Source organism: Gymnoscopelus microlampas (genome assembly GCF_963454915.1).
Source record: "Gymnoscopelus microlampas genome assembly, chromosome: 6".
NCBI lineage: Eukaryota > Metazoa > Chordata > Actinopteri > Myctophiformes > Myctophidae > Gymnoscopelus > Gymnoscopelus microlampas.
The window spans coordinates 57,054,900-57,078,563 of record NC_139943.1 but is presented as its reverse complement, the minus strand read 5'-3'; the positions used below and the strand labels follow the sequence as shown (position 1 = coordinate 57,078,563).

General features: G+C 42.0%; 2 protein-coding genes across 4 annotated transcripts; both read left to right on the top strand.

The window, feature by feature from the left end:
• The first annotated feature begins 273 nt into the window (after positions 1-273).
• LOC311046561 (B-cell receptor-associated protein 29-like) lies at positions 274-11,825 on the top strand. 3 transcript variants are annotated; one of them, XM_084058951.1, is made up of 6 exons: positions 274-305; positions 7,349-7,469; positions 7,582-7,682; positions 8,418-8,565; positions 8,856-8,925; positions 11,000-11,825. In XM_084058951.1, the coding sequence occupies exons 2-6, from the start codon at positions 7,378-7,380 to the stop codon at positions 11,024-11,026; spliced, it is 438 nt and encodes a 145-aa protein (XP_083915077.1). In that variant the 5' UTR covers positions 274-305; positions 7,349-7,377; the 3' UTR covers positions 11,027-11,825. The 3 variants fall into 3 exon arrangements, with proteins under 3 accessions (XP_083915077.1, XP_083915076.1, XP_083915075.1); XM_084058950.1 differs by having other exon boundaries at positions 277-371; XM_084058949.1 differs by having other exon boundaries at positions 299-371; positions 7,353-7,469.
• A 4,723-nt stretch (positions 11,826-16,548) lies between these two features.
• Positions 16,549-18,955, top strand: LOC311047071 (nuclear factor 7, ovary-like; the record flags this gene model as incomplete). Its single annotated transcript, XM_084059656.1, has 3 exons — positions 16,549-17,291; positions 17,466-17,643; positions 18,908-18,955. 3 exons carry the CDS (start codon positions 16,549-16,551, stop codon positions 18,953-18,955), a joined length of 969 nt encoding a protein of 322 aa, XP_083915782.1.
• Positions 18,956-23,664: the final 4,709 nt, after the last annotated feature.

Here is a 23,664-nt window from a genome sequence, read left to right as displayed (position 1 = left end):
GGTCCATAAAATAATGGGTGCCGTCCCCGTACGTCTTTCTTTTTTTATGTCGGCTCCACTCAGATCTTGGAACCAATTTCAGGGGTTTGGGGTCCGTCATTTTGAACCCGTGAAGAGCTACATGTGTGTAATATCTAATCTAATATGTTCGCTATTTGTTCTGACTTCCCTCCACGTTTTGCCTCATGCCGGCGCACATGACCCCCCTGTATATGTGCAATCTTTTGGGCCTGTTTTTGTAGCCCTGGCCGCTTGTTTCTCTTGCAAAATCTGGCAACACTGGTCCTGCTGATACAACTAGTCTGGTAAGAGTATAACTGAGCAACAAACTCTTTGTTTGTTTGTGGCTGTTTCTCTTCAAACAAAAACAGGTGATTTCAAACTATTATGTCAACTACTTATTTCAAATGTTTATTTGTATTGTTTTTATTTCATTTTTAAGAACCCTGGAACAGCTACAGGCATAATGAATGAATGAATGCTTACCCAATGGTAGACATTAACTATAAGTACATGTACTTGAGAACTGTACTCAAAGTGATAGTTCACTTTCAATCATGTTTGGGGTCATTTTAACATTTACTCAGGCTTTAGTGTTTCACCCCAGACAGTTTTTAAGTTTAGATATTTAATATCAATGTTATCAGACCCCTTCCTATACAAACCCATTGTAACTCAATTTTAACCATGTTAGATACAATGAAAACACATGTACTTGATTCTGGTGACTGATATTGTCCTTCTAAGACGTGATATGTGATGGGGTTGTGTTTTTGTTTTATTGTATTTTTTGTCCTCTACATTTCAAAGACAAATATTGTACTTTTGACTCCACTACATTTCTAGGGGAAAGCTACATTATGAATGAACCACTTCAAATATAATGAAAGTAACAGATCTATATGTTCACAACGTGCCGTTATGTGATGCGTTGTGATCTTGTAGATCTGCTATGTTCACCATTATTGATATTTTTGAACATTTTGATACATTTCAATTGATATTGAAAAGAAAATGTACTTTGTGGTTTGAATACTTAAAAGAACTTATTGGAGTACTTAAAGTACTCCAATACTCAAGTACAAATTTGACAGAGAATTTGACAGACCAGGAGTATCTATACTCTGACTCGAATACTGGAGTACTTTGTCCACTCATGCTTACTATTTTTTCAATTTTTCACTATATTTCAGTTACATAAATACACAAGTAAGTAAGTAAGTAAGTAAGTAAGTAAGTAAGTAAGTAAGTAAGTAAGTAAGTAAGTAAGTAAGTAAGTAGGTAGATTGTTTTTGTATCAGCTTGTTGTCGGTATCAGCCAGAGCGCAGGAGTCTACTCTCTGCCCGTTGCACAATGCACCAGACACCTGGGAGATGGATTGCTGGGGTAGGGCGCCACACATGCCATCAGCTCCCAGTACTTACCGTATACATTTTGCCACATCCACACCATGCTACTGAGTCTGCGGTGCCCAGGGCGCGAACCCATGCAGGGACGTCACGGGCTCTCAGAAGGTGGGGGGGGTGGACTTTCGGTGGACTATACCCCTTATTTTACACTTTGGCTATTCCAAAATAGCAGATATACAAGCTCATAGCGCGGCACCGAGTGCCGCGCCATGAGCTTGTAGATCTGCTATTTTTGAAAAATCGTGAAAAACATTTGTAACTGTCAAATGTAAACACATTTTGTGTTTTCAAAATTGGATTTTGTTATTTTTTTTCGTGTTTTGGTTAATTTATTTCGGTTTCAGGGTTAGGTTATTTAATTCTTATTTTTGCCTGATTTTACCGATTTATTATCAAAACACATATATATATATATATATATATATATATATATATATATATATATATATATATATATATATATATATTCTTTTTTTCTTTTTTTTCTTTTTTCAAAAAGTGGGGGATATGAAATCACGGATCTATGTGAGTGAGGGTGTCGTGTCGTACACACAGTGAATGGCCGTGACGCCCCTGAACCCATGACCTTGTCATTGGTCGAAAGGCGAGTGCTCTATCGACTGAGCTACCTGGACACTAGTTACGGAGGTTGTCCAAAACTGTTACTTTTCAGGAAATACATCCAATGTAGTTATCATCAAGAAATAGCAAAAAAAAATAGCAAAAATAGCCAATCTACAAGCTCACAACGTCTGGTGATTTGACACATTGTGTCAGCTTGTGATGGACTTTTTCACAACGCATACAAAATTAGTTGTCAATAACATTAGCAGAAACACATAGGCCAATAACCAGTGGTGTAAAGTAACTAAGTACATTTACTCAAGTACTGTACTTAAGTACAGTTTTGAGGTATGTTTACTTTACTGGAGTATTTCCAGTTTTCAGTACTTTTACTTCTACTCCAGTACATATCAGAGGCAAATATTGTACTTTTACTCCACCACAGTCAACATACTGTACATCACCCACTTCAGCCCTTAATACATTTGAAAATAGCCGATATACAAGCTCACAATGCGTCGCAATGCAACGCATTGTGAGCTTGTTAGATCGGCTATTTTCAATTTTTTTTTTTTTTTTTAACTTGTGAAATGGGACATTCTGCATAATGAGTACTTTCTACTTTTGGTACTTTAAGTACATTTTGATGCCAATACTTTTGTACTTTTACTCAAGTAAATTTTGAATTCCGGACTTTTACGTACTGCTACTTAAAAAAAAAAAGTGAGTACTTTTTCCACCACTGGAAGCACATTATATAACAAGGCCACTAACTAATATACCATAGTGTCTATTACATAGGGTCTATTACATAGGGTCTATTACACTTTGCTACACATTTAAAACGACAGCGTTTCTTCATTAACCACTTAACCACTGAGCCACTGAACCACACACAAAAAAACATCTTAAATCATCGTGTACAAAATCTACAAGCTCACAACGTATTGCATTGAGACGCATTGTGAGCTTGTAGAACTGCTATTTTCAAAACATTTCCCAAAATGTTCACATTTGATTTTCTTTGTTGTTGTTTTTTTTCCTCGTTTTTTTTTTTGCCTACAAAGACATTAAAAAAAGTACATTTGGGATGTCAGGGCTAAAGTGGTTACATATTCTGAAGAAAACCTGGAGAGGTCATCAACTGTATACTGGCTGCTAGGGGGCAGTCCTGAGTCTGGCATTAAAGGGATATTTCACTTTCCCCAAAACATTGGGTCCTTTTATCATCTACTCAGGCTTTTGTGAGCCCCCCAGACAGTTTTTAAGTTGCTTGATTCAGTATTTAGACATTTGATATTAATTTTATCAGACACGCCCCCTTCCTATACAAACCCATTGTAACTTCAAACTCCATTTTAACCATGTTAGATTCATCTAAAACATTGGTTCTCAAAGTGGGGTCCGGGGACCCCCAGGGGTACTTGAGGGGGTTCCAGGGGGTCCCCAACTAAATGATGGATAGGAACCAAATGGACCCTTATGGGTCTGTAACTCTGAAAGCGTACAAATGGAACCAAATGGACCCTGACGGGTCCATTTGGTTCCATTTGTACACTCTCAGAGTTACATCAACATTGATTTTACAATATGAATTGGGGTCCCAGAGGTAGAGATGCCATTAAATAGGGTCCGTAGCCTAATGCATGTCAAACTGGGGGTTCTTGAAATTAAAATGGTTGAGAATCACTGCTAGAGCCGTAAATCTTCTCTTATGGGGGTCCCTGGCTTATATTTTCAAATGGGGGTCCACGGGCTAATAAGTGTCAATTTGGGGGTCCTTGACATGAAAAGGTTTGAGAACCACTGATCTAAAACACCCGTCCTTGGTTCTGATGACTGATATTGCCCTTCTAATACGTGAGGAGACTGTGTTTATTCAATTACTTTTTTCATGTATTTTTAATATTTTTGGGGGAAAATGATTTTTTTTTTAATACAATCAAAAATAAGAATGAAAAAAGTAATCGAAAAAACACGGCCCCCTCGCATATTAGGAGGGCAGTATGAGTCACCAGAACCAAGGATGGATGTTTTTGATGAATCTAACATGTTAAAAATGGAGGTTGAAGTTATAATGGATTTGTATAGGAAAGGGGCGTGTCTGATAACATTTATATCAAATATCTAAAGACTAAATCAAGCAACTTAAAAACTGTCGGGGGGGGGGGGGGGGGGGCTGACTTAGCCTGAGTAGCTGATAAAATGACCCAACATTTATTTGAAAGTAAAATATCCCTTTAAATGCAGCACGGCCCAAGTCTGTCCCATATTTGGGATTTTAATAATTGGTTTCTTATCAGTACAGTCAGTTCTGCCATCATGAGCAAAAGGGCCACTTTATAGTTGCAAAGATGAGCGGGTCATATTATGTAGGTCAGGTGGTTCTTATTTTCAGAGGACAGTCTCATTTAAGGACAGGAGGAGGAGATCAAGTTCTACCAGCTACACTTGTTCTGTGTTTGTACAGCTATAGCTGCAATAGTTGTGTTTTGCCATTAAGGCGAACAGACATTTCCTTTCTTTCTTTCTTTTCTTTGTTTCAAACGGTGGTGGAATAAGTACTCACATTTTCTACTTTTTCTACTCTATTTCTATCGGCTATTTTCAAATAGCCTATATATAAAACAGGGCTAAAGTGGTTAATGTATGTTTTATAATATAATAATTTATAATTTATACCTGCAAAGTAACTAGTAACTAAAGTTTAAAAAATAATTGTAATGGAGTAAAAGTACAATATTTGCCTCTGAGATGTAGTGGAGTAGAAGTAAAAGTATTGATAATTGGAAATACTCAAGTAAAGTGAAAATACCTCAATATTGCAGTTGAGTACAGTACTTGAGGAAATGTACTTGGTTACTTTACAACTCTGGTTTCGAACGTCATACATGTAATTAAAAAATAGTCACAATAAAAGGTAACAACTTAAATTCTATCTTGATGAGATAGTCTCAGACCATGCATATAGGGGTGATGTAGGCTAGCCTGGGACCAGACGAATCTGCGAGTGCAAATAAAAATTGCACTCTGCGATTTGGGTCTGGCACCGCTCCATAGAGAATCCATTTCCTGTTCCAGAAGACGTGGGGCACCAATCAGGGACCAGTATTCGAATATGGGCGACTGTAATTAGTAGTTGGTTGTAGGTCTAACCAATTGCGTCGAGGGACATTGTTTTGATCCCGCCCCTTGGGAAACAAAACGTCCTCATGGAAGCACCAGACTCATATCCACGCAGTGATATAGTCTAGCTACGCCAGGCTAGATGTAGGCTACACGATGAGTGATGAGATAATGAGAGGACCTGAAGGAATGCGTGTGTCACAACTGGCTTTGTCCTCAAACGTCCCATCACTCACAGCGCTGTGCAGTGGTGGAAAAAGTACTCACATGTTTTACTTAAGTAAAAGTATCAATTCTACAATGTAGAAGTACTCTGTTACGTAAAGTAAAAGTCCGGAATTCAAAATTGATTTGAGTAAAAGTACAAAAGTATTAGTATCAAAATGTACTTAAAGTACCAAAAGTAAAAGTACTGAAATGTTTGAAAATAGCAGATCTACAAGCTCCCAACGTGTCGCGATGCGATGCGTTGTGAGCTTGTAGATTGGCTATTTTCAAATAGCCCATGTATAAAATAGGGCTAAAGTGGTTGATGTATGTTTTATAATGTAATAATTTATATCTGCAAAGTAATCAGTAACTAAAGTTTTCAAATAAGTGTAGTGGAGTAAAAGTACAATATTTGCCTCTGAGATGTAGTGGAGTAGAAGTAAAAGCATAGGCAATTGGAAATACTCCAGTAAAGTAAAAAATACCTCATTGTACTTAAGTACAGTACTTGAGTAAATGTACTTAGTTACTTTAAACACCACTGGTGCTGTGTAGCCACGCCCTTGGAAGAGGCCGGCCTCTGAGGGCCTGTACAGGGGACAGGTGGTGATTGTGTGGTTCGGCAGTCTGTTCAAGCTTCTGGCACTCTGCAAGGCCCTCACGTCTTCAAACACCCGACCCCATGCGTTATTATAGAACTATAGTTTGGTTCAAGGGACTCCTATAACTTTGATCAGAGGTAAGGAAACTTTTCGGTTGGAGGTCTGATGGTGAGGCTGTGGATGGAGGCTTTCAGTGGATTATTTCTGTGGAGTGTTATTGTTGCTGATATTGTTATTATAGGACACTTTTAACCCATTAAGACCGGGAACGCATCTGTGTGTCATTTTAAGGTTTCTTTGGCTATATTCAAAAATAGCAGATCTACAAGCTCATAGCGCGGCACCAAGTGCCGCTCTATGAGCTTGTAGATCTGCTATTTTCAAATCTCAAATCTTTGAATTTATAATTCATATATTTAAAGCGAACATTTGTTACTCAAATCTTTGCTTCTAGGGGATTCTACAAATGTCTTCTAAATAAATTTTCATGTCAAGGACCCCCAAAATGATATTTGGCCGTGGACCCCCATCTCACAATGTTTTTCCAGGGACCCCCCAGAAGCAAAGATTTGAGTTAAAGATGTTCGCTTTTAAAAAAAATATATATATATTCAAAGATTTGCACATATATTCACGATTTTTCAAAAATAGCAGATCTACAAGCTCATAGTACAGACCTACAAGCTCATAGCGCGGCACTCTGTGCCGCGCTATGAGTTTGTATATCTACTATTTTTGAATAGCCAAAGACAAAGTATAAAATAATGGTTAAAGTGGTACTTGATTGATGGAAATAAGCTTTACTTGTTTGTCCAGTTCTGCCCTCCTTTGCCCTGGTAGCAAACAGCTCCTTGACCTGCCCTCTGTTTCTGACTATTTCCTGCATCACATTACACTCCTTTAATCCAGTGGTTCTCAGAGTGAGGTCTGGGGACCCCCAGGGGTCCTTGAGGGGGGGTTCCAGGGGGTCCCCAGCAAAATGTGCAACTACAGTATAGCATAAAATGCTGGACATGTTGGTCACCGCTGCTTGTAGATCGGCTATTCTTGCTACTTTTGCACAACACTCTTGTATGATGAAGTAGAGCATTAACTTAAAGGGACATTTCACTTTTTTTTTTTTTTAAATGGGTCATTCAATCGTCTACTCAGGCTTTTGTGAGCCCCCAGACATGTTTTTTTAACCACTTAATAACCCTCAATAATTAGTAAACTTGACCGTTGGCTTTGTCCTTGGTCTTCTCTTTTTTCCCCTCTACACCAAATCTGTTCGACCAAAATAGCAGATCTACAGCTTGTAGATCTGCTGTTTTTGGCAAATGTTCCCCCATAGGGATGCTAGGGTTCGGTTAGTGGTTAATGTAAAATAGAAAAAGTTCTTATCACACAGAGATTTTAACATTAATGTGTTATTGTCTGTTGTCTTGTCTTGCCAGTCAGTCAGTCAGTGTGTCGGCGTGTCAGTATGAGTGTCCAGTGGACGGCCGTGGCTTTCTTCCTCTACGTGGAGATCTTCCTCATCCTCGTCCTGTGTCTGCCCTTCTTCTCTGCCAGGAGGTACAGTATACCACAATCATCCATGGGGCTTCCCAGCGAATAGAATCTACAGCCTTTTTTTCTATTCCTGGAAAGTTAGCATGCTGGAATAGAATGTTCTTCTGTCCTGTAGGTGGCGCTCTGTGTTTAACTGGAGAGTGTGGAGTTGGCTGACTCCGTACTGGAACAGAGTTTTCTTCGCTATGATCCTGGTGCTCATCATCCTGTTCGTAGGTAAAGTCAAAACCAATTCTTTATCACTACTCTATATTTCTGCTGTTCTCCAAAATGTTCATTTTTCAGGAAATGACAAAAACTAAACAAAAAGTGGAGTTAGGAGGTTTTGTTCATCATTGATAAGAACAGGTGAATGGACCTCCAAGCTCACAATGAGGTTGGAGGTCAAAAGGGGGTGGAGCCTGGAGTCAGCTAAACCAGCTAACTCCACCCCCCTTTGGTGGTTTGAGGAGACAATGGAGTTAGCTGGTTTTGTTAGAAGCTCTTTGTAATACTTTTCATTGGTTCAATATATTTTCAACCAACACACAGACATAAAGGGTGTTCAATAACACTGATTTATGGAATGGACTTTTGAGTCATGTTGTTCACTTATGTCATGTTATTGCCGGGGTGCTTGAGCTGCTTGCTCAAGCAAGCGTGTTGCATCGCGATGCATTGTTTATCTATTTTCAAAAGATTGGCATTTGAAAACTTGAAATAGAACATTCTGCATAATGAGTACTTTTACTTTTGGTACTTTAAGTACATTTTGAAGCCAATGCTTTTGTACTTTTACTCAAGTACATTTAGAATTCCGGAATAGATGCAGTGGTGTTCATTATCACATTATGTACTGTATGTGTTGTGTAGATGCAGTACGTGTTTGTTAAATTGTGTGCTGTATGTGTTGTGTTGTGTTGTGTAGTAGGTATGTATTACATTGTGTACTGTATGTGTTGTGTTGTGTAGATGCAGTGCGTGAGGTCCAGAAGTACTCAGGACCACAGCATCAGCAGGAGGCCAAGCTGAATCCCAACCTGTTCGACCATCTGCACATGAAGCTGTTCAGATCCCAGAGGAACCTCTACATCTCTGGCTTCTCTCTGTTCCTCTGGCTGTAAGTCATCTAACACTATATGGTTCTCAAAGTGCGGTCCGGGGACTCCCAGGAGGTCCATTAGGCCGGGGTTCTGAATTGCAGTGTACAAATGGGACCATTAATTGAATTGTATCGTTCTATGATATAACAACAACCTCTTTCACTATATCATTGACATCATCAGTGACTCATCTCCTCTCCTCTCCTCTCCTCTCCTCTCCTCTCCTCTCCTCTCCTCTCCTCTCCTCTCCTCTCCTCCCCTCCCCTCCCCTCCCCTCCCCTCCCCTCCTCTCCTCTCCTCTCCTCAGTGTTATGCGTCGCTTGGTGACCCTGCTGAACCAGCTTGCCGCGGCCACAGACAGATGTAAACAGCACGAGGTACAGGGATCATGAACTCGTTTAACCCATTTTAGACCGGAAAAGAAGCTGTCATTTTTAGATTTCTTTGGCTATTCAAAAATAGCAGATATACAAGCTCGTAGCGCGGCACCGAGCGCCGCGCTACAAGCTTGTAGATCTGCTATTTTTGAAAAGTCGTGAAAATGTGTGCAAATCTTTTGAATACGTGTATCTTTTTTAAAGCAAACATTTGTAACTCAAATCTTTGCTAATGGGGGATTCTACAACATGTCTTTTAAAACTGTTTTCTGAAAAACGTATGTTGCTATATCAGTGGTTCTATTATTTCATGTCAAGGACCCCCAAAATGTATGTATATTGTCCTCAGACCCCCATCTCAAAATATGTTGTTCCAGGGACCCCCCAGAAGCAAAGATTTGAGTTACAAATGTTCCCTTTAAAAATATATATATTTTCAAATATTTGCACAAATGTTTTTTCAAAAAAAGCAGATCTAGAATGTAATAGCTTGCTGTAATAGTTTGCTTGTAATAGCAAGCTTGTACTGGTGGTAAAGCTTATAGATCTGCTATTTTTGAATGGCCAATGTATAAATGGATAAAGTGGTTAAAATTATGCTAATGTTAATGCTATATATTAGCTGATGGGGACCCCTTGGAACCTAGCCTGGAAACCAGACAAATCTGCCACAGCTACCTAGCTACCTGGAACCCCCCAAGGACCCCTAGGGGTCCCCAGATTGATAGAGCATTGTATTGATAGACAATGGTATTGATGGCGTTGGTATTACAGGTGCGTACCTCTTAGAGTGTACTTATGGAACCAAATAGACCATAAGGGTCCATTTGGTTCAACTTGTGCACTCTAGGTTCTCCATGTGGGGGGTCCTTTGGGGTCAGGGGGTCCAGAAGTAGTAGTGACACGTGATTTGGGAACGTACGGGACCGATTGGCAAACCCCGCCCCCGACTGTCTCCACTGGCTGAATCAGGCCTGCTTGAGAGGTACAGTACATAGGTGGGCCTTGCAGTATGTTATGCCAAGCAGTTAGTGACAGGACACTGTTACTAAAAGAAACACAATATGAAAAACAGCTTTTGTGCATTCGTGCGGTAGGAGAGGCGTTCTCACATGCCCAAATCTCCTCTACGGTTTGCAGTATATGTACCGTTCAAATGTTTGGCAGGAATAGTCGAGTACAGTACTTACTCACGTGAGATACTGTATATCATTGGTTCTCAAAGTGGGGTCCGGGGACCCCCAGAAGTCCTTGAGGGAGTTCCAGGGGGTCCCCAGCTAGGAACCAAATTGACTCTTATGGGTCTGTAACTCTCAGAGTGTACAAATGGAACAAATGGACAAATGGACTAAATGAACAAATGGAACAAATGAACAAATGTACAAATGGAACCAAATGGACCCTAACGGGTCCATTTGGTTCCATTTGTACACTCTCAGAGTTAAATTGACATAGATTTTACAATATAAATTGCGGTCCAAGTGATAGAAATGCCATTAAATGGGGGTCTGTTGCCCTAATGCATGTCAAACTGGAGGTCCTTGAAATTAAAATGGTTGAGAATCACTGCTAGAGCCGTAAAAAAACTTCTCTTATGGGGGTCCCTGGCATATCTTTTGAAATGGGGGTCCACAGGCTAATAAGTTTCAATTTGGGGGTCCTTGACATGTCCTCGACAAAAGGTTTGAGAACCACTGCCTTAATCCATTGAAATAAAGAAAAGGAACGGATGGTTTTCAGCTGAGGAAACGGCAATGAAAGCGACCAATTCCAGAATAATCATTATCTCAATATATTCTATATATTATCATCTATGTTCTATATCATTATCACAGGGATGAGGGGGTTAACAGAGCTGCTCCTGCATTCTAAAATCTCCTCGTTCCACTCGGGGGGCGGGGTTTGCCAACCGGTCCCGTACGTTCCCAAATCACGCCGTAGTGACCTCAACAATGCATGGGTCCGGAGCCAGCGTTTGGGAAACACTGATCTACATTGAAATGTGCTGATCCTGGATGTGTGTGTGTGTGTGTGTGTGCGTGCGTGCGTGCGTGTGCGTCTGTGTTTCCAACAGAACGCTGCAGACAAAAAGACTCAGTAACGTTGGACCATGATGATGAGGATGATGAAGGATGGGCCGGATTTACTTGCGGGTTGGGGGGGGGGTCCATGCTTTTGCTTTTGATACCCTCTCTCTGGTCATTATTTTTGTATGTTCTATCTATCTATCTATCTATCTATCTATCTATCTATCTATCTATCTATCTATCTATCTATCTATCTATCTATCTATCTCATTGGTTCTCAAAGTGGGGTCCGGGGACCCCCAGGGGTCCTTGAGGGAGTTCCAGGTGGTCCCCAGCTAAATGATAGATAAGGCACCAAATGGACCCTTATGGATCTGTAACTCTGATGGAACCAAATGGACCCTAACGGGTCCATTTGGTTCCAGTTGTACGCTCTCAGAGTTAAATTAACATTGATTTTACAATATAAATTGCGGTCCAAGTAATAGAAATGCCATTAAATGGGGGTCTGTAGCCCTAATGCATGTCAAACTGGTGATCCTTGAAATTAAAATGGTTCAGAATCACTGCTAGAGCCGTAAAAAAATCTTCTCTTATGGGGTCCCTGAGGCATATCTTTTGAAATGGGGGTCCGCGGTCTAATAAGTGTCAATTTAGGGGTCCTTGACATGAAAAAGTTTGAGACCCACTGATCTATCTATCTATCTATCTATCTATCTATCTATCTATCTATCTATCTATCTATCTATCTATCTATCTATGGGTGGGGATATGTTGCAATTCCTTTTGTCTGATATTTTTATCGTTTGATATTTATGTTTGAAAATATCACTCTTTAACAATGTAATTAAATAATAATGTTTCTTAACCACATTAATGGTGGACATTGTTTTCAAAATGTCTTGTCAACTTTTCCCCCTCAAAATGAAAGGAAAGAAAAAAGACATACTAAGGGCGCGGTCCCACCAAAACATGGTTGGCCGCTGTTAAACGCAGGTTGCTCTATCGCTATAGCACCATGTCGCTTCCTGAGTCTTGGGACGGTCCGCCTTCCACTCACCCGATTGGACAGAGGGGGAAAAGCAGCATAGAGTGCATAAACGCAAGAGGTGCGCGACAAGCGGAAAGATGCGCATAAGACCATGAATCCACGCATTTGCATATACAAAGCATTGGCAGATTCCGCCCATAGGTAAAATAAAAGTGCGGTGTGACCGTGCCCTAAACAGAGTTGCATTTCATTTCTTTCAGTAGAAAGCATGTAAGTAGTGCCCGGGTGGCGCAGTGATAAAGTGCCCACTACCATGGAGGTTGAGGGTTCGAATCCACTCCGGCTTTGTCAAGCGTCTGTATGATCACAATTGGGCCGACGTTCGCGGGAGGGTGATATTTGCAGTGGTGGAAAAAACTACTCAATTTGCTTTACTTAAGTAAAAGTATCAATACTGCAATGCAGAAATACTCTGTTCCAAGTACAAGTCTGGAATTCAAAATTTACTTGAGTAAAAGTACAAAAGTATTGGCATCAAAATGTGCTTAAAAAGTACCAAAAGTAAAAGTACTCATTAATGTCCCATTTCACAAGTTTTCAAATGGATACAATTATTTTGAAAATAGCCGATCTACGCTCAGAATGTGTCGCATTGGAACGCATTGTGAGCTTGTAGATCGGCTATTTTCAAATGGCCGAAATGTATACAGAGCTGAAGTGGTTAATGTATGTTTTGTAATAATAATCAGAATCTACGTAACTAGTAACTAAAGTTTTCAAATAATTGTAGTGGAGTAAAAGTACAATATTTGGATCCGAGATGTAGTGGAGTAGAAGTAAAAGTATTAGAAATTGGAAATACTCAAGTAAAGTACAAATACCTCAACATTGTACTTAAGTACAGTACTTAAAAACTGTACTTAGTTCCTTTCCACTGCATGTACTCCTACCGGCTGGGGGAGGCACCTTTCTATGGGGAGTGATGGTCGGGAGGAGTAGGAAAAAGGCTCCTCGTCCTCCCGGTGGGGGCTCCTCACTGGTATAGGTGAGTCAGTGGGATAAAACAGCAGTGACAGCTCACCAGTGGCGTAAAGTAACGAAGTACATGTACTCAAGTACTGTAATTAAGTACAATTTTGAAGTATTTTTACTTTACTGGAGTATTTCCAATGTTCTATACTTTTACTTCTACTCCACTACATCTCAGCGACACATATTGTGTTTTTACTCCACTAAAAACTGTAGTTACTAGTTACTTTGTAGATTTAAAATATGATTACAAATGAAACATACACTAACCACTTCAGCCCTATAGACTTTGGCTGTATGAAAATAGCCGATCTACAAGCTCACAACGCGTCGCGATGCGACACGTTGTGAGCTTGTAGATCTGCTATTTTCCAATGATTTTATAGGCTACAGTTTGAAAACATTAAATGGAAGATGTCTTCATAATGAGTACTTTTACTTTTGGTACTTTAAGTACATTTTGCCACTACTTTTGTACTTTTACTCAAGTAAATCCTGAATACCAGACTTGTACTTGTAAGGGTACGCTCCCACCGCACTTTTATTTTACCTCTGGGGCAAAATCTGCCAATGCTTTGTCAATGCAAATGCGTGGATTCACGCAAGAGCAGATTTTCCCGCTTGTCGCGCAGACCTTGCGTTTATCCGCTCTACACGAAGAAGCATAAAACTGCTGGAGGCAGGAGCTGATTTTCCCCCTCTGTCCAATCGGATGAGTCGAAGGCGGACCGTCGCAAGACTCAGGAAGCAACATGTTGCTCTCAGTGGACCAACTGGTTGTAGCTGTTGCATCTCACCCAGTACTTTATGATTTGACCATGAAAGAGTTCCATATGACTGACATTAAAGAACTGGCCTGGTTACAAGTCAGTGCGGTCGCAAAGGCTTTAGGTTAGTGTAATAATATATTTAGTGTAATAATATTACTCTAACTATATATTTAATAGCCTTGTCAGTTAAAAATAGTCTTCACTTTTGCACTTGGGGTTCGTACATCTACTGTACATACACATTCAGATTTAAAATATAAAGTGCTTACCCCGTGGCCATGGATTTTACAATCATGTACGGGCCCTCAGAAGTACCCGTATCTTCCGTATTGTTCAATAAAAAAACATTTTAATCCGATTGGTGGCCAATTTCCCACAGAGTTATAATGTACCAACAGTGCAATACACCTCTCAACCGCTAGGGTCGCGCAGTTGAAAGCATACGGAGAAAATGACCACTGATTGGATTAAAATGCTTTTTATTGAACAATACGGAAGATACGGATACTTATGAGGGCCCGTACATGATTGTAACATCCGTGGCCATGGGGTATGTACTTTATATTTTAAATCTGAATGTGTATGTAGATGTACGAACCCCAAGTGTGAAAGTGCAAAGGCATTTTTTTTTTGTCTAGTGGCTAGTGTCTAGTGGCGGTGCGGGCTTCGGGGACGGTCTTGAATGTGAGTGACAGGTGCGTCACAGCGTTTTTTAGAATCCGCTGGCTGCAAAAAAATGTGGCCGCGCACAACCTGCGTTTAACAGCGGCCAGCCAACTTTTGGTGAGAGCGTACCCTAAACAGAGTATTTCTGCATTGAAGTATTGATGCTTTTACTTATATAAAAAATGTGAGTTATTTTTCCACCACTGCAACTCAACAAATGTGTGTGGGGAGGAAATAATTGGCATAATGAAAAAAGGGTAAAAAGAAAGAAAGCATGTAAGTACTTAGCGGACGCAAACTCAAAAAGAGTCCGAGGCACACTGTCCAGTTGAAAACATATTTAAAAAGCCTTTATTCTAACATGGCGTGGCAAAACTTTCATAACCCTATACTATTTAGTATGTCATAACCTCCAAAGAGCACCTGTTTCCAGTTGGCTGTAATTAAGGAAGGACCAACTCTGCATCTGCGCTCAAAATTCTCCATTGTAAAAAAAAAGTAATTAAAAATTATCATATCTACAGGCTCACAACGTGTCACATCGCAAAGCGTTGTGAGCTTGCAGATCTGCTAAATTTGCAATTTGTCGTGTTATTTATTATTCATTGTTTTATGTCATTTTACCATTTTTTTCTGTTTTACTTTTTTAGTCTTTATCCTTATATAATGTGTTTCCTAGGCTTATTGTTTCATGTAAAGGTCCAATCCGCCATCTTGCAAACATTTCTGGCCATGAAATATGCTTTTTATTTGTTTACCTGTGCGTGAAAAAAATCAAATTTAAACCAGTGTTGTTGTAGCCAGCACCACTGTGAAGCAGTTAGATTGTTCTTATTAATGAAACTAAGAAAGCAAAAGACGTCCAAAGTGACTAGCACTATGTTCCGGATACGGAAACGGTCTCTATGTTTGCATGTGTGTGTGTGTGTGTGTGTGTGTGTGTGTGTGTGTGTGTGTGTGTGTGTGTGTGTGTGTGTGTGTGTGTGTGTGTGTGTGTGTGTGTGTGTGTGTGTGTGTGTGTGTGTGTGGAAATTACCAGATATAGTAGGCGGGCTTTAGACCGGATCTAAATACTGAACAGTAAATAGAAACCCATAGACACCATAATAGCAGACATGCAAACCTTGTAAATTAGCTATTTTCAAATAGCCAAAGTACATAAGGCTGAAGTGGTTAATATTAAAGGGAAATAACTGTGTAAAAGGCAGTGGCAAACTGCAAAAAAGGCGATCTAAAAGAACTAAGAGTGGCAGATGGTCTGCAGTTTATATAATATTTACATCGCTTTATTGCCTTGATATCATATAACCACGAAAATAGATAGATAGACTTTATAGAAGTGAGAGGCCCTCACTTCTATAAAGTGAGAGGCCCTTTGAGACTGCCAAGTCTCAAAGGGTGAGACTTGGCAGCCCTATCCCTGATGTCATGAGTATATGCCCATATATTGGAATGCCCGTATATGGGCATATTGGTTGGATCAGCGGCTCTGGACAGCTGGATATCCAAACTACTCGACGACGGGCACCGCAGGCACAACACTACCTGCGCGGGCCAAGTTTGAAGTCGGTCTGTCCCATATATGCACATGAACATATATGTGCTATGTTTTCAGTCTTCTTTCAATTATATTATCATATAAGACCCGTTCCTCACTCTCCTTCCACCCAATAGCATTCGTTTTACGGTTCCATTCGGGACCGGACATTCCAAGATGGTGGCTTTGAATTAGCTGAAATAGTGGCTTCAAAGCGGGTCTGTAGAGGCCAATGGGTGACGTCACGGCTCCCTTTGTCCAGCTGTTTTTTTTTGGGGCACGACAGACGTCATATTTGATTACGTGAGATTCGAGAAGCTCAGTTTATAAAGGGCGATCAAACAGAGGGGGAGGGCATTTGTGAAAGGGATCTGGACCTCACGTTCTCTTCGAGTAGAGTAGATAGGGAAGGCCAAACCTGTAGAACCGAACACTCCACCTACATTCACACCACACACGTTCCTGGATCACATAGTGAGACACCACATATTGAGAGTTCTTAGACATCACTGTGACAGTTCCTAGTTTAACCAGTTTCGAGTAGTTTTTAACAATACATTTCCAGTGTTTCACACTTTCACTTTGTATTCTTGGCGTGTAGAAATGGTGTCTGCCAACATTCGCCATTCTGAAGAGCAGTTCCAGTGTTCTATCTGTCTGGATCTGTTCACCGATCCAATAGCCATTCCATGTGGACACAACTACTGTAAAGCCTGTATCACATATTACTGGGACAGTAAGGATGTTTGTCAGTGTCCGTTATGTAACAAAACCTTTGATCAGAGACCAGACGTATCGATCAATACATTTATTTCTGAGGTGGTTGATCAGTTCAGGAGTCAAAAGTTGAAAGCAGAATATGAAAAGAAGACAGGGGCTGAAATTCATCAGATGATCCAGGACAGACAACTGAAGATTCAGGAGATCAAACACTCAGTAGAGCTCAGCAAGAAAGATGCAGACAGAGAGATAGAGGACAGTGTGCAGGTATTCACTGCTCTGATCAGCTGTATTCAGAGAAGCCAGGCTGAGCTCATTGATATGATTGAAGAGAAACAGAAAGCAACAGAGAAACAGACTGAAGGCTTCATCAAAGAGCTGCAACAGGAAATCACTAAGTTAGAGAAGAGAGACTCTGAGCTTACACAGCGTTCACAAACTAATGACCACCTCCAGAAATTGACATCCGTCGACACCCCTCCATCCATCAAGGACTGGACAAAGGTCAATGTCCATCCGTATTCACATGTGGGGGCTGTGAGGACAGCTGTGGCTCAGCTGGAGAAGACCCTCAGTCAGGAGATGGAGAAGAGGCTGTGTGATGTTGACCTGATGAGGAGGATCCAGCAATATGCAGTGGATGTAACTCTGGACCCTGATACAGCAAGTCCCTATCTCACCCTGTCTGAGGATGGAAAACAAGTGAGTTGTGGAGACGTAAAGAAGAATCTCCCGGACAACACCGAGAGATTCTCGCATAGTGCCTGTGTCTTAGGAAAAGAAAGCTTCTCCTCTGGAAGGTTTTACTACGAGGTTCAAGTTAGAGGGAAGACTCTCTGGGAGTTAGGAGTGGCCAGAGAGTCCATAAACAGGAAGGGAACGATCAAACTGAAGCCCATCAATGGTTACTGGGCTATATGGTTGAGGAATGGAAATGAGTACAAGGCTCTTACTGGCTACCCTGGCGCCCTCCTCCCTGTAAGAGAGAAGCTCCAGAAAGTGGGTGTGTTTGTGGATTATGAAGAGGGTCTGGTCTCCTTTCATGATGTGGAGGCCAGAGTTCATCTCTGCTCTTTCACTGGCTGCGCCTTCACTGAGAAACTCTACCCATTCTTCGGCCCATGTAACAACCATAATGGCAAAAACTCTGCTCCTCTGATCATCTCCCCCGTCAATCACACCAATGAAGGACAAGGAATCTCGGCCGAGTCCAATGAGGCGACTCATAAATCGTTATGGCAAAAGATCAGACATCGATGAACCAATCAGAAATGGGGGTGGAGCTAAGTAACACCAGTGAAGAACCGTGACTCTGAGTCCAAAGATGTCGCCCACAAGTGTGTAGGACAATCAGTTAAAAAGTTACCAAGAACTGTATTGATAAAATGAAATAACTCATCACATTTGGCCGCAAGATATGACAGTGCATGTCCAAACAACTCCCTATAACGCAGCGGGTCACCATGGGAATTCATTTTTTTCACCGTGAGCGTCCCGAGACCTTGGAGCAAAATCTGTGCCATTTTGGTGTTCCTTCTGTTCAGTTTTTGTCTAAAGAAAAAGTGTTGGCAATTTGCTTTGAAGTATGAGGAAGTGTGAGGATGTTTGCCATGATTCAGCATTCAACATTCTACGAGTCAAAGTCCCATCCCTGACCTTCTGCAGGTGATACTGAGGTCAGGTCGTCAGATTATCTCCCACTTGAATCTCCAACTTTCCACAGTCCTATACACTACATGCAATAACTGGAATATCAGCCATGCTAGGGTTAACTTCAGTGGTTCTCGGAGGTTTTTTAAGTTCAGTAAAACCCCCATAACTGTGAGCGTATACTAATGGGACCATTTGGGTTCATTTGTATACGCTCAGAGTTAAAGACGTGTAAGGGTCCATTTAGAACTCCCTCAAGGAACCCTGACCTCATCAACATTGCGAACGTGAGTGTCGCCCACAAGTCAAATAAAATCGACACATTCTCAAAAAAAATAAGGGTAATAATAATAATGCATTTTATATATAAAGCCCTTTACATTCTTGCGAATCTCAGAGTGCTGGGCAAAAGCTGGGCAATCTTGAGATATAGTTTGATGTCATCAGCATAGCAGTGAAAGGAGAGATTCCATACTGGCTGATGACATGGCCAAGGGGAAGCATGTAGAGGGTGAACAGGGTGGGGCCGAGTACGGATCCTTGGGGGACACCGCAGGTGACAGGGTGTGTCTGGGATTGTTTCCATCCCAAGGATGCGCACTCGGTTCTAGTTGGAGAGGTGGGACTGAAACCAGTGTGAAACAGAAGCAGAGAGTCCGATGGAGTGAAGGCGGTTGAGGAATTTTTACCAAGGACCCCTGGTGGTCTCCGGACCACGCTTTGGTGGTGGCTCAATTGGTTAATGTATTAACCTATTGAGACCTGAAGCCTATTCTACATGTCTGCTAAATCTCAACAGTATTCTGAAAAACGTATGTTTCTATATGCTCAATCTTTTTCATGTCAAGGACCCCCAAAATTATATGTATTTGGCCGCGGACCCCCATCAAAATAGTTTGTTCCAGGGACCCCCAGAAGCAAAGATTTGAATTAAAAATGTTTGCTTTAAAAATATATATATTCAAAGTTGCACACATTTTCAAAAATAGCAGATCTACAAGCTCGTAGCGCAGCACTCTGTGCCGCGCTATGAGCTTGTATATCTGCTATTTTTGAATTGCCCAAAGTGTAAAATAATGCTTTTTTAGCTCAAATCTAAAAATGACACAGTTAACTCTGTTGTTAAATCCAGCTTTTATCAGCTGAGGCTCTTAGCCAAAGTAAAGTCTGCTGTAACCCTTTCTGATTTTGAACGTCTTATCCATGCTTTTATCTCAACCCGTCATGATTACTGTAATGCACTTTATGTTGGCATTAGCCAAGCCTGCTTGTCACAACTACAGTTAGTCCAAAACGCGTCCACTCGCCTCTTAACAGGGGCACGGAAATATGGTCACATCTCCCCGATTCTTGCCTCCCTACAATGGCTCCCTGTTCGTTACAGGATTCAGTTTAAGACTTTAATGTTTGTCGTCAAGTCTTTAAATGGGCTGGCACCATTGTACATATCAGAGCTTCTACCTCCCAATAAAGCTAAGGGTCTTGAGGTCTACTGACCAGTCACTCCTTAAGGTCCCAGCAACAAAGCTGAAAACCCAAGGAGATAGATCCTTTTCCTTCATAGCGCCCACACTGTGGAACGAGCCTCCACCCCATGTTAGAGCATCTCAAACAAACCCTGCCTGTGTTTAAATCACGTTTGAAAACGCACTTGTTCTCCTTGGCGTTTGAAAATTCAGATTGAGAAGCTGCTGTTTCCTCCAGGCATTGTGTCAAAGGTTGTCCTCTTTATTGTCTGATGTTTTTTTTCTCTTGTTTATTTTAGTATTTTGTTACTGAGTGTACAGCACTTTGGTTCAACACTGTTGTTTTAAATGTGCTCTATAAATAAAGTGGATTGGATTGGATTGGAATACACCTTATGATTCTACTGAGCTTTATTCCAAGATGCTTTGTAGTATATTTGTATTGTATTGCATTGCATTGCATTGCATTGTATTGTATTGCATTGCATTGCATTGCATTGCATTGTATTGTATGCAATATATGTATTACTGCTGAATTGAGTAGAATGGACTACAATGTAAACAAGCCCCTTGGGCTTTTTGTGTTATCCCTTAGCATAACATTTGACTGTACTACCTGTACGGTTAAACAACCATGTTATTAAAGTAAGTATTCAATCAATCAATCAATCAATCAATCAAAAACTAAAGCATTCAAATAATGTACTGGAGAAACAATGTGCAGCTTTGATTGCTTCATAGACTAGTTTTTATAGTGCTATTTATATACAAACATAGTGCTATTTATTTAAAAACATAGTCTCCTGGCGGAGACAACTAGAAAATGTGCTCCTCGGAGCACAGGTCTCCGCCAGTACTGTTCCTGATTAATCCTGTCTTACCTATTTATATTACACTAGAGTTTCGGGGGGCTACGCCCCCCTCAACCCCAGCCGCGCACGGGGCCCAGGCGTGTGTATATAGGGGGACCCAAATCGCCGGAGTGAAACTGTGGAGAAGTTTTTTTGAAAAAGGAAAAAATGTGAAGAAATAATATTTCTTATGTTTCAGGGGGTCCACAGGGGGTCCGCGGACCCCCTGATGGTCCACTGACCCCCTGTGGAGTGTTGGGACGCGCGGGGACACCCCTGGAACATTGCGGACCATTTCGGTGTTTTTTTTTTTTTCATGAAGGTGGTTGCTTGTTTCTGGCGCAGGCTGTGCAAACCTGGCAACCCAGCGCATGCTGCCGCACGTTTAAGTGGCGTAGCGTCATGAGGGTCAGTGGGGCCGTGGCTCGGTCAGTGAAGACCCTGTAGTGCGGATGATATGTGGCATAGAGGGGCAGATTGTAAATCCACAGAGGAAACATCCGTGGGCTACCATTGGTTCAGCGATGTGTGCGGGCGCCCTGCGGCCCCTCCTCCTCCACCAATGTGCAGTATTGAGAGCCCTGACGTCACAACAATTGGAGCGATGGGCACTGCACTGTGGTTGGTTAGGGTACACCTAGGGCCCAGGTAGAACCCAGTTAAAGCCTGCATGGGCAAACCCAGTTAGGACCCGCCTTGGTCCCACATAAACATGGCTAGTTGGGGCCCACCTAAGGGCCAGGTAGAAGCTACTTATAGCCTGCATGGGCATCGCAGTTGGGACTGAAGTGGATGCCGCTGACATTGCTGACATGGGGTCCATATGGTTTAGCCCACCTTGAAACCATATGGGAACTACGCTGGCATGCTGGCTGTAATGCAAACGCTGCATCATACCTGCAGTGTGTAGTTTGATGTTGTGTGTGTAGCAGATATACCTGCAGTGTGTAGATCAATGTCCATAGGAAAGTCAATGCCCAGCAGTGTTTGTTTTTCCCCAGCAGAGTTTCTAGTGTCTCTGTGTCTCTCTGGAAGAGGTTGCACATGAACTGTGCAGCCGCACTGAGGCGCTCCAACACAAACACTCTGACATTAAGCTGCTTCACACAACAAACATCAGCACCACGCTGCTGTTTGTCCAAAAGACACAATATCTGCTCTCCCACCGACGTCATGTGTTCATTTATCGACAGCCGTACAGAGTCCTTTTGACACATTTTACGTTGTTTATCCAGCTCTCACTGACTCTCCACATCGGGCTGTTATTTTGCTGCGATCAAGTCAACGATGTGAGAGATTAGCTATCACAGACGGACGGACAGGGGGTGAAACATAGTCTTGCGCCATGCCTTTCGGCCTGGCGGAGACAATAAACAACCGAAAGTAAAGGAAATGGCCATTTCTGCAACAGAAGTAGTCAATAAACTATGCTATGAAAACATGGGCCACATTGGCAAAGAATGTAAGAAAGAGGCAATCATGTAGGAAATAGCCGATCTCCAAGCTTACAAAGCCTCTGAACGTGAGGCGTTTCGAGCTTGTAGATCGGCTATTTTCACAATATTTACTTGTGGAACGGAGTCAAACAGAATGGGGGGGTCCCAGGGGGGGGGGGGGGGGGGGGGCGGCGTGAAAGGGTTGATAAACACTGCTGTAATCGGAGCGAAATTATCTGAAATTACTACATGACCATAATGCAGGCTAACATGCGTTGCACGGGGCGGTCCTGCCATTACGTTAGTTACTGTAGTTGCTGTGGAGCTACATAGTTCTCCAGAAGACACACACAAACATACACCATCTACAATGGACGAACTGAGCAGCAATATAGACATTCACCACACGAACGTGCATTGTTGACAAAGTGATTGCACAGCCGCTGCAGGCATGACAACCAGGTTAGCGTTAGCGACATGGCAGCTATCACAGCGCCCTGTCCGTCGTGCTGCAACTGCCTGTGATGGCTACAGCAGTAACAGCAAGCTGTCTGCGATGCCATTGTCTGGAGACTGCTCTTAGCGTGACACGACCAATGAGAGTGAGCGCTGTAGTTGTTGCTAAGATACGGTGGCGTCTCTGCCCCATAGCTTGTAGATCTCTCACACATGATTGGCGTAGGCTGCGTTGCCAGGTCTGACTTTGTGTCTAAGCAATGGTCGGCTGTTTTTTGCGCGCCTTTGGGCTCGTTTGCATTGTGCGCACGGCAGCGCTTGTTTAGCGTACGTCAGCGCGACGTGGCAACGGACGTGGCAACGTGAAAGGTGATTGGCTGGTGAAAAGAAACACCCGACGTTACACCAGAAATGGTGCCTGGAGAAAATGGTGACCAAAAAAAAAGTTTGGAAAAAAAGGAAAAAAAACCCGCAGCGGCTGCGTGCTGTTGTGGTGATGAGGTCGTGCGCACGGTAAACGGTACGAAGCTGCCTCCCCTTCCGTTTTGTCCGACATTTGGTGAGTAGAATTAATTATGTTGCGGGGTGGAAAAGGTGTATTGAGCAGTGAGATGTCCCCTACGCGAGGCGTAAATTCAGCGCGGCCGGCGTGGCGAGTCAGTTGGCGACATGTGGTCTGGCGGTGCGTTGTTTAGTCGATAACAGAGCTGTGGGGTGTGGACACCGAGGGTGCGGAAGTTGGTCGGCATTTATATAGTTAGATATTGTCACTTGACCAATGTTAGCTTGGCTGAGACGGACACACACGGAGGGTAAAACTCTCCTGGCGGAGACAAAAAAATCACACCCCATTCATACAACAGTGGTCATCACAGTGATGGAAGCTCACTTAAAAAAATATATATGATTTTTTGAAGTGCGTGGTGCTATTTATAGATTTTTATTTCATCACGCGTCTCGCTAGCCAATCAAAGCATTGGTGACAACATATTGTCACGTGTCACGTGAAGCTTGACCAATGTTAGCTTGGCTGAGACGGACACACACACGGCCAGACGGAGACGAAAACATACTCTCCACCATACTGGCGGAGACAATAATTGACAGTTGCAGCCCTAATATGGGTGACTCATCATGACA

Coding starts and splice junctions, on each gene's coding strand:
- LOC311046561 (XM_084058951.1), top strand. CDS start 7,378: ATGAGTGTCCAGTGGACGGCCGTGGCTTTCTTCCTCTACGTGGAGATC. Junction 7,470..7,581: donor CCCTTCTTCTCTGCCAGGAG/GTACAGTATACC, acceptor TCTGTCCTGTAG/GTGGCGCTCTGTGTTTAACT. Junction 8,926..10,999: donor ACAGATGTAAACAGCACGAG/GTACAGGGATCA, acceptor TGTTTCCAACAG/AACGCTGCAGACAAAAAGAC.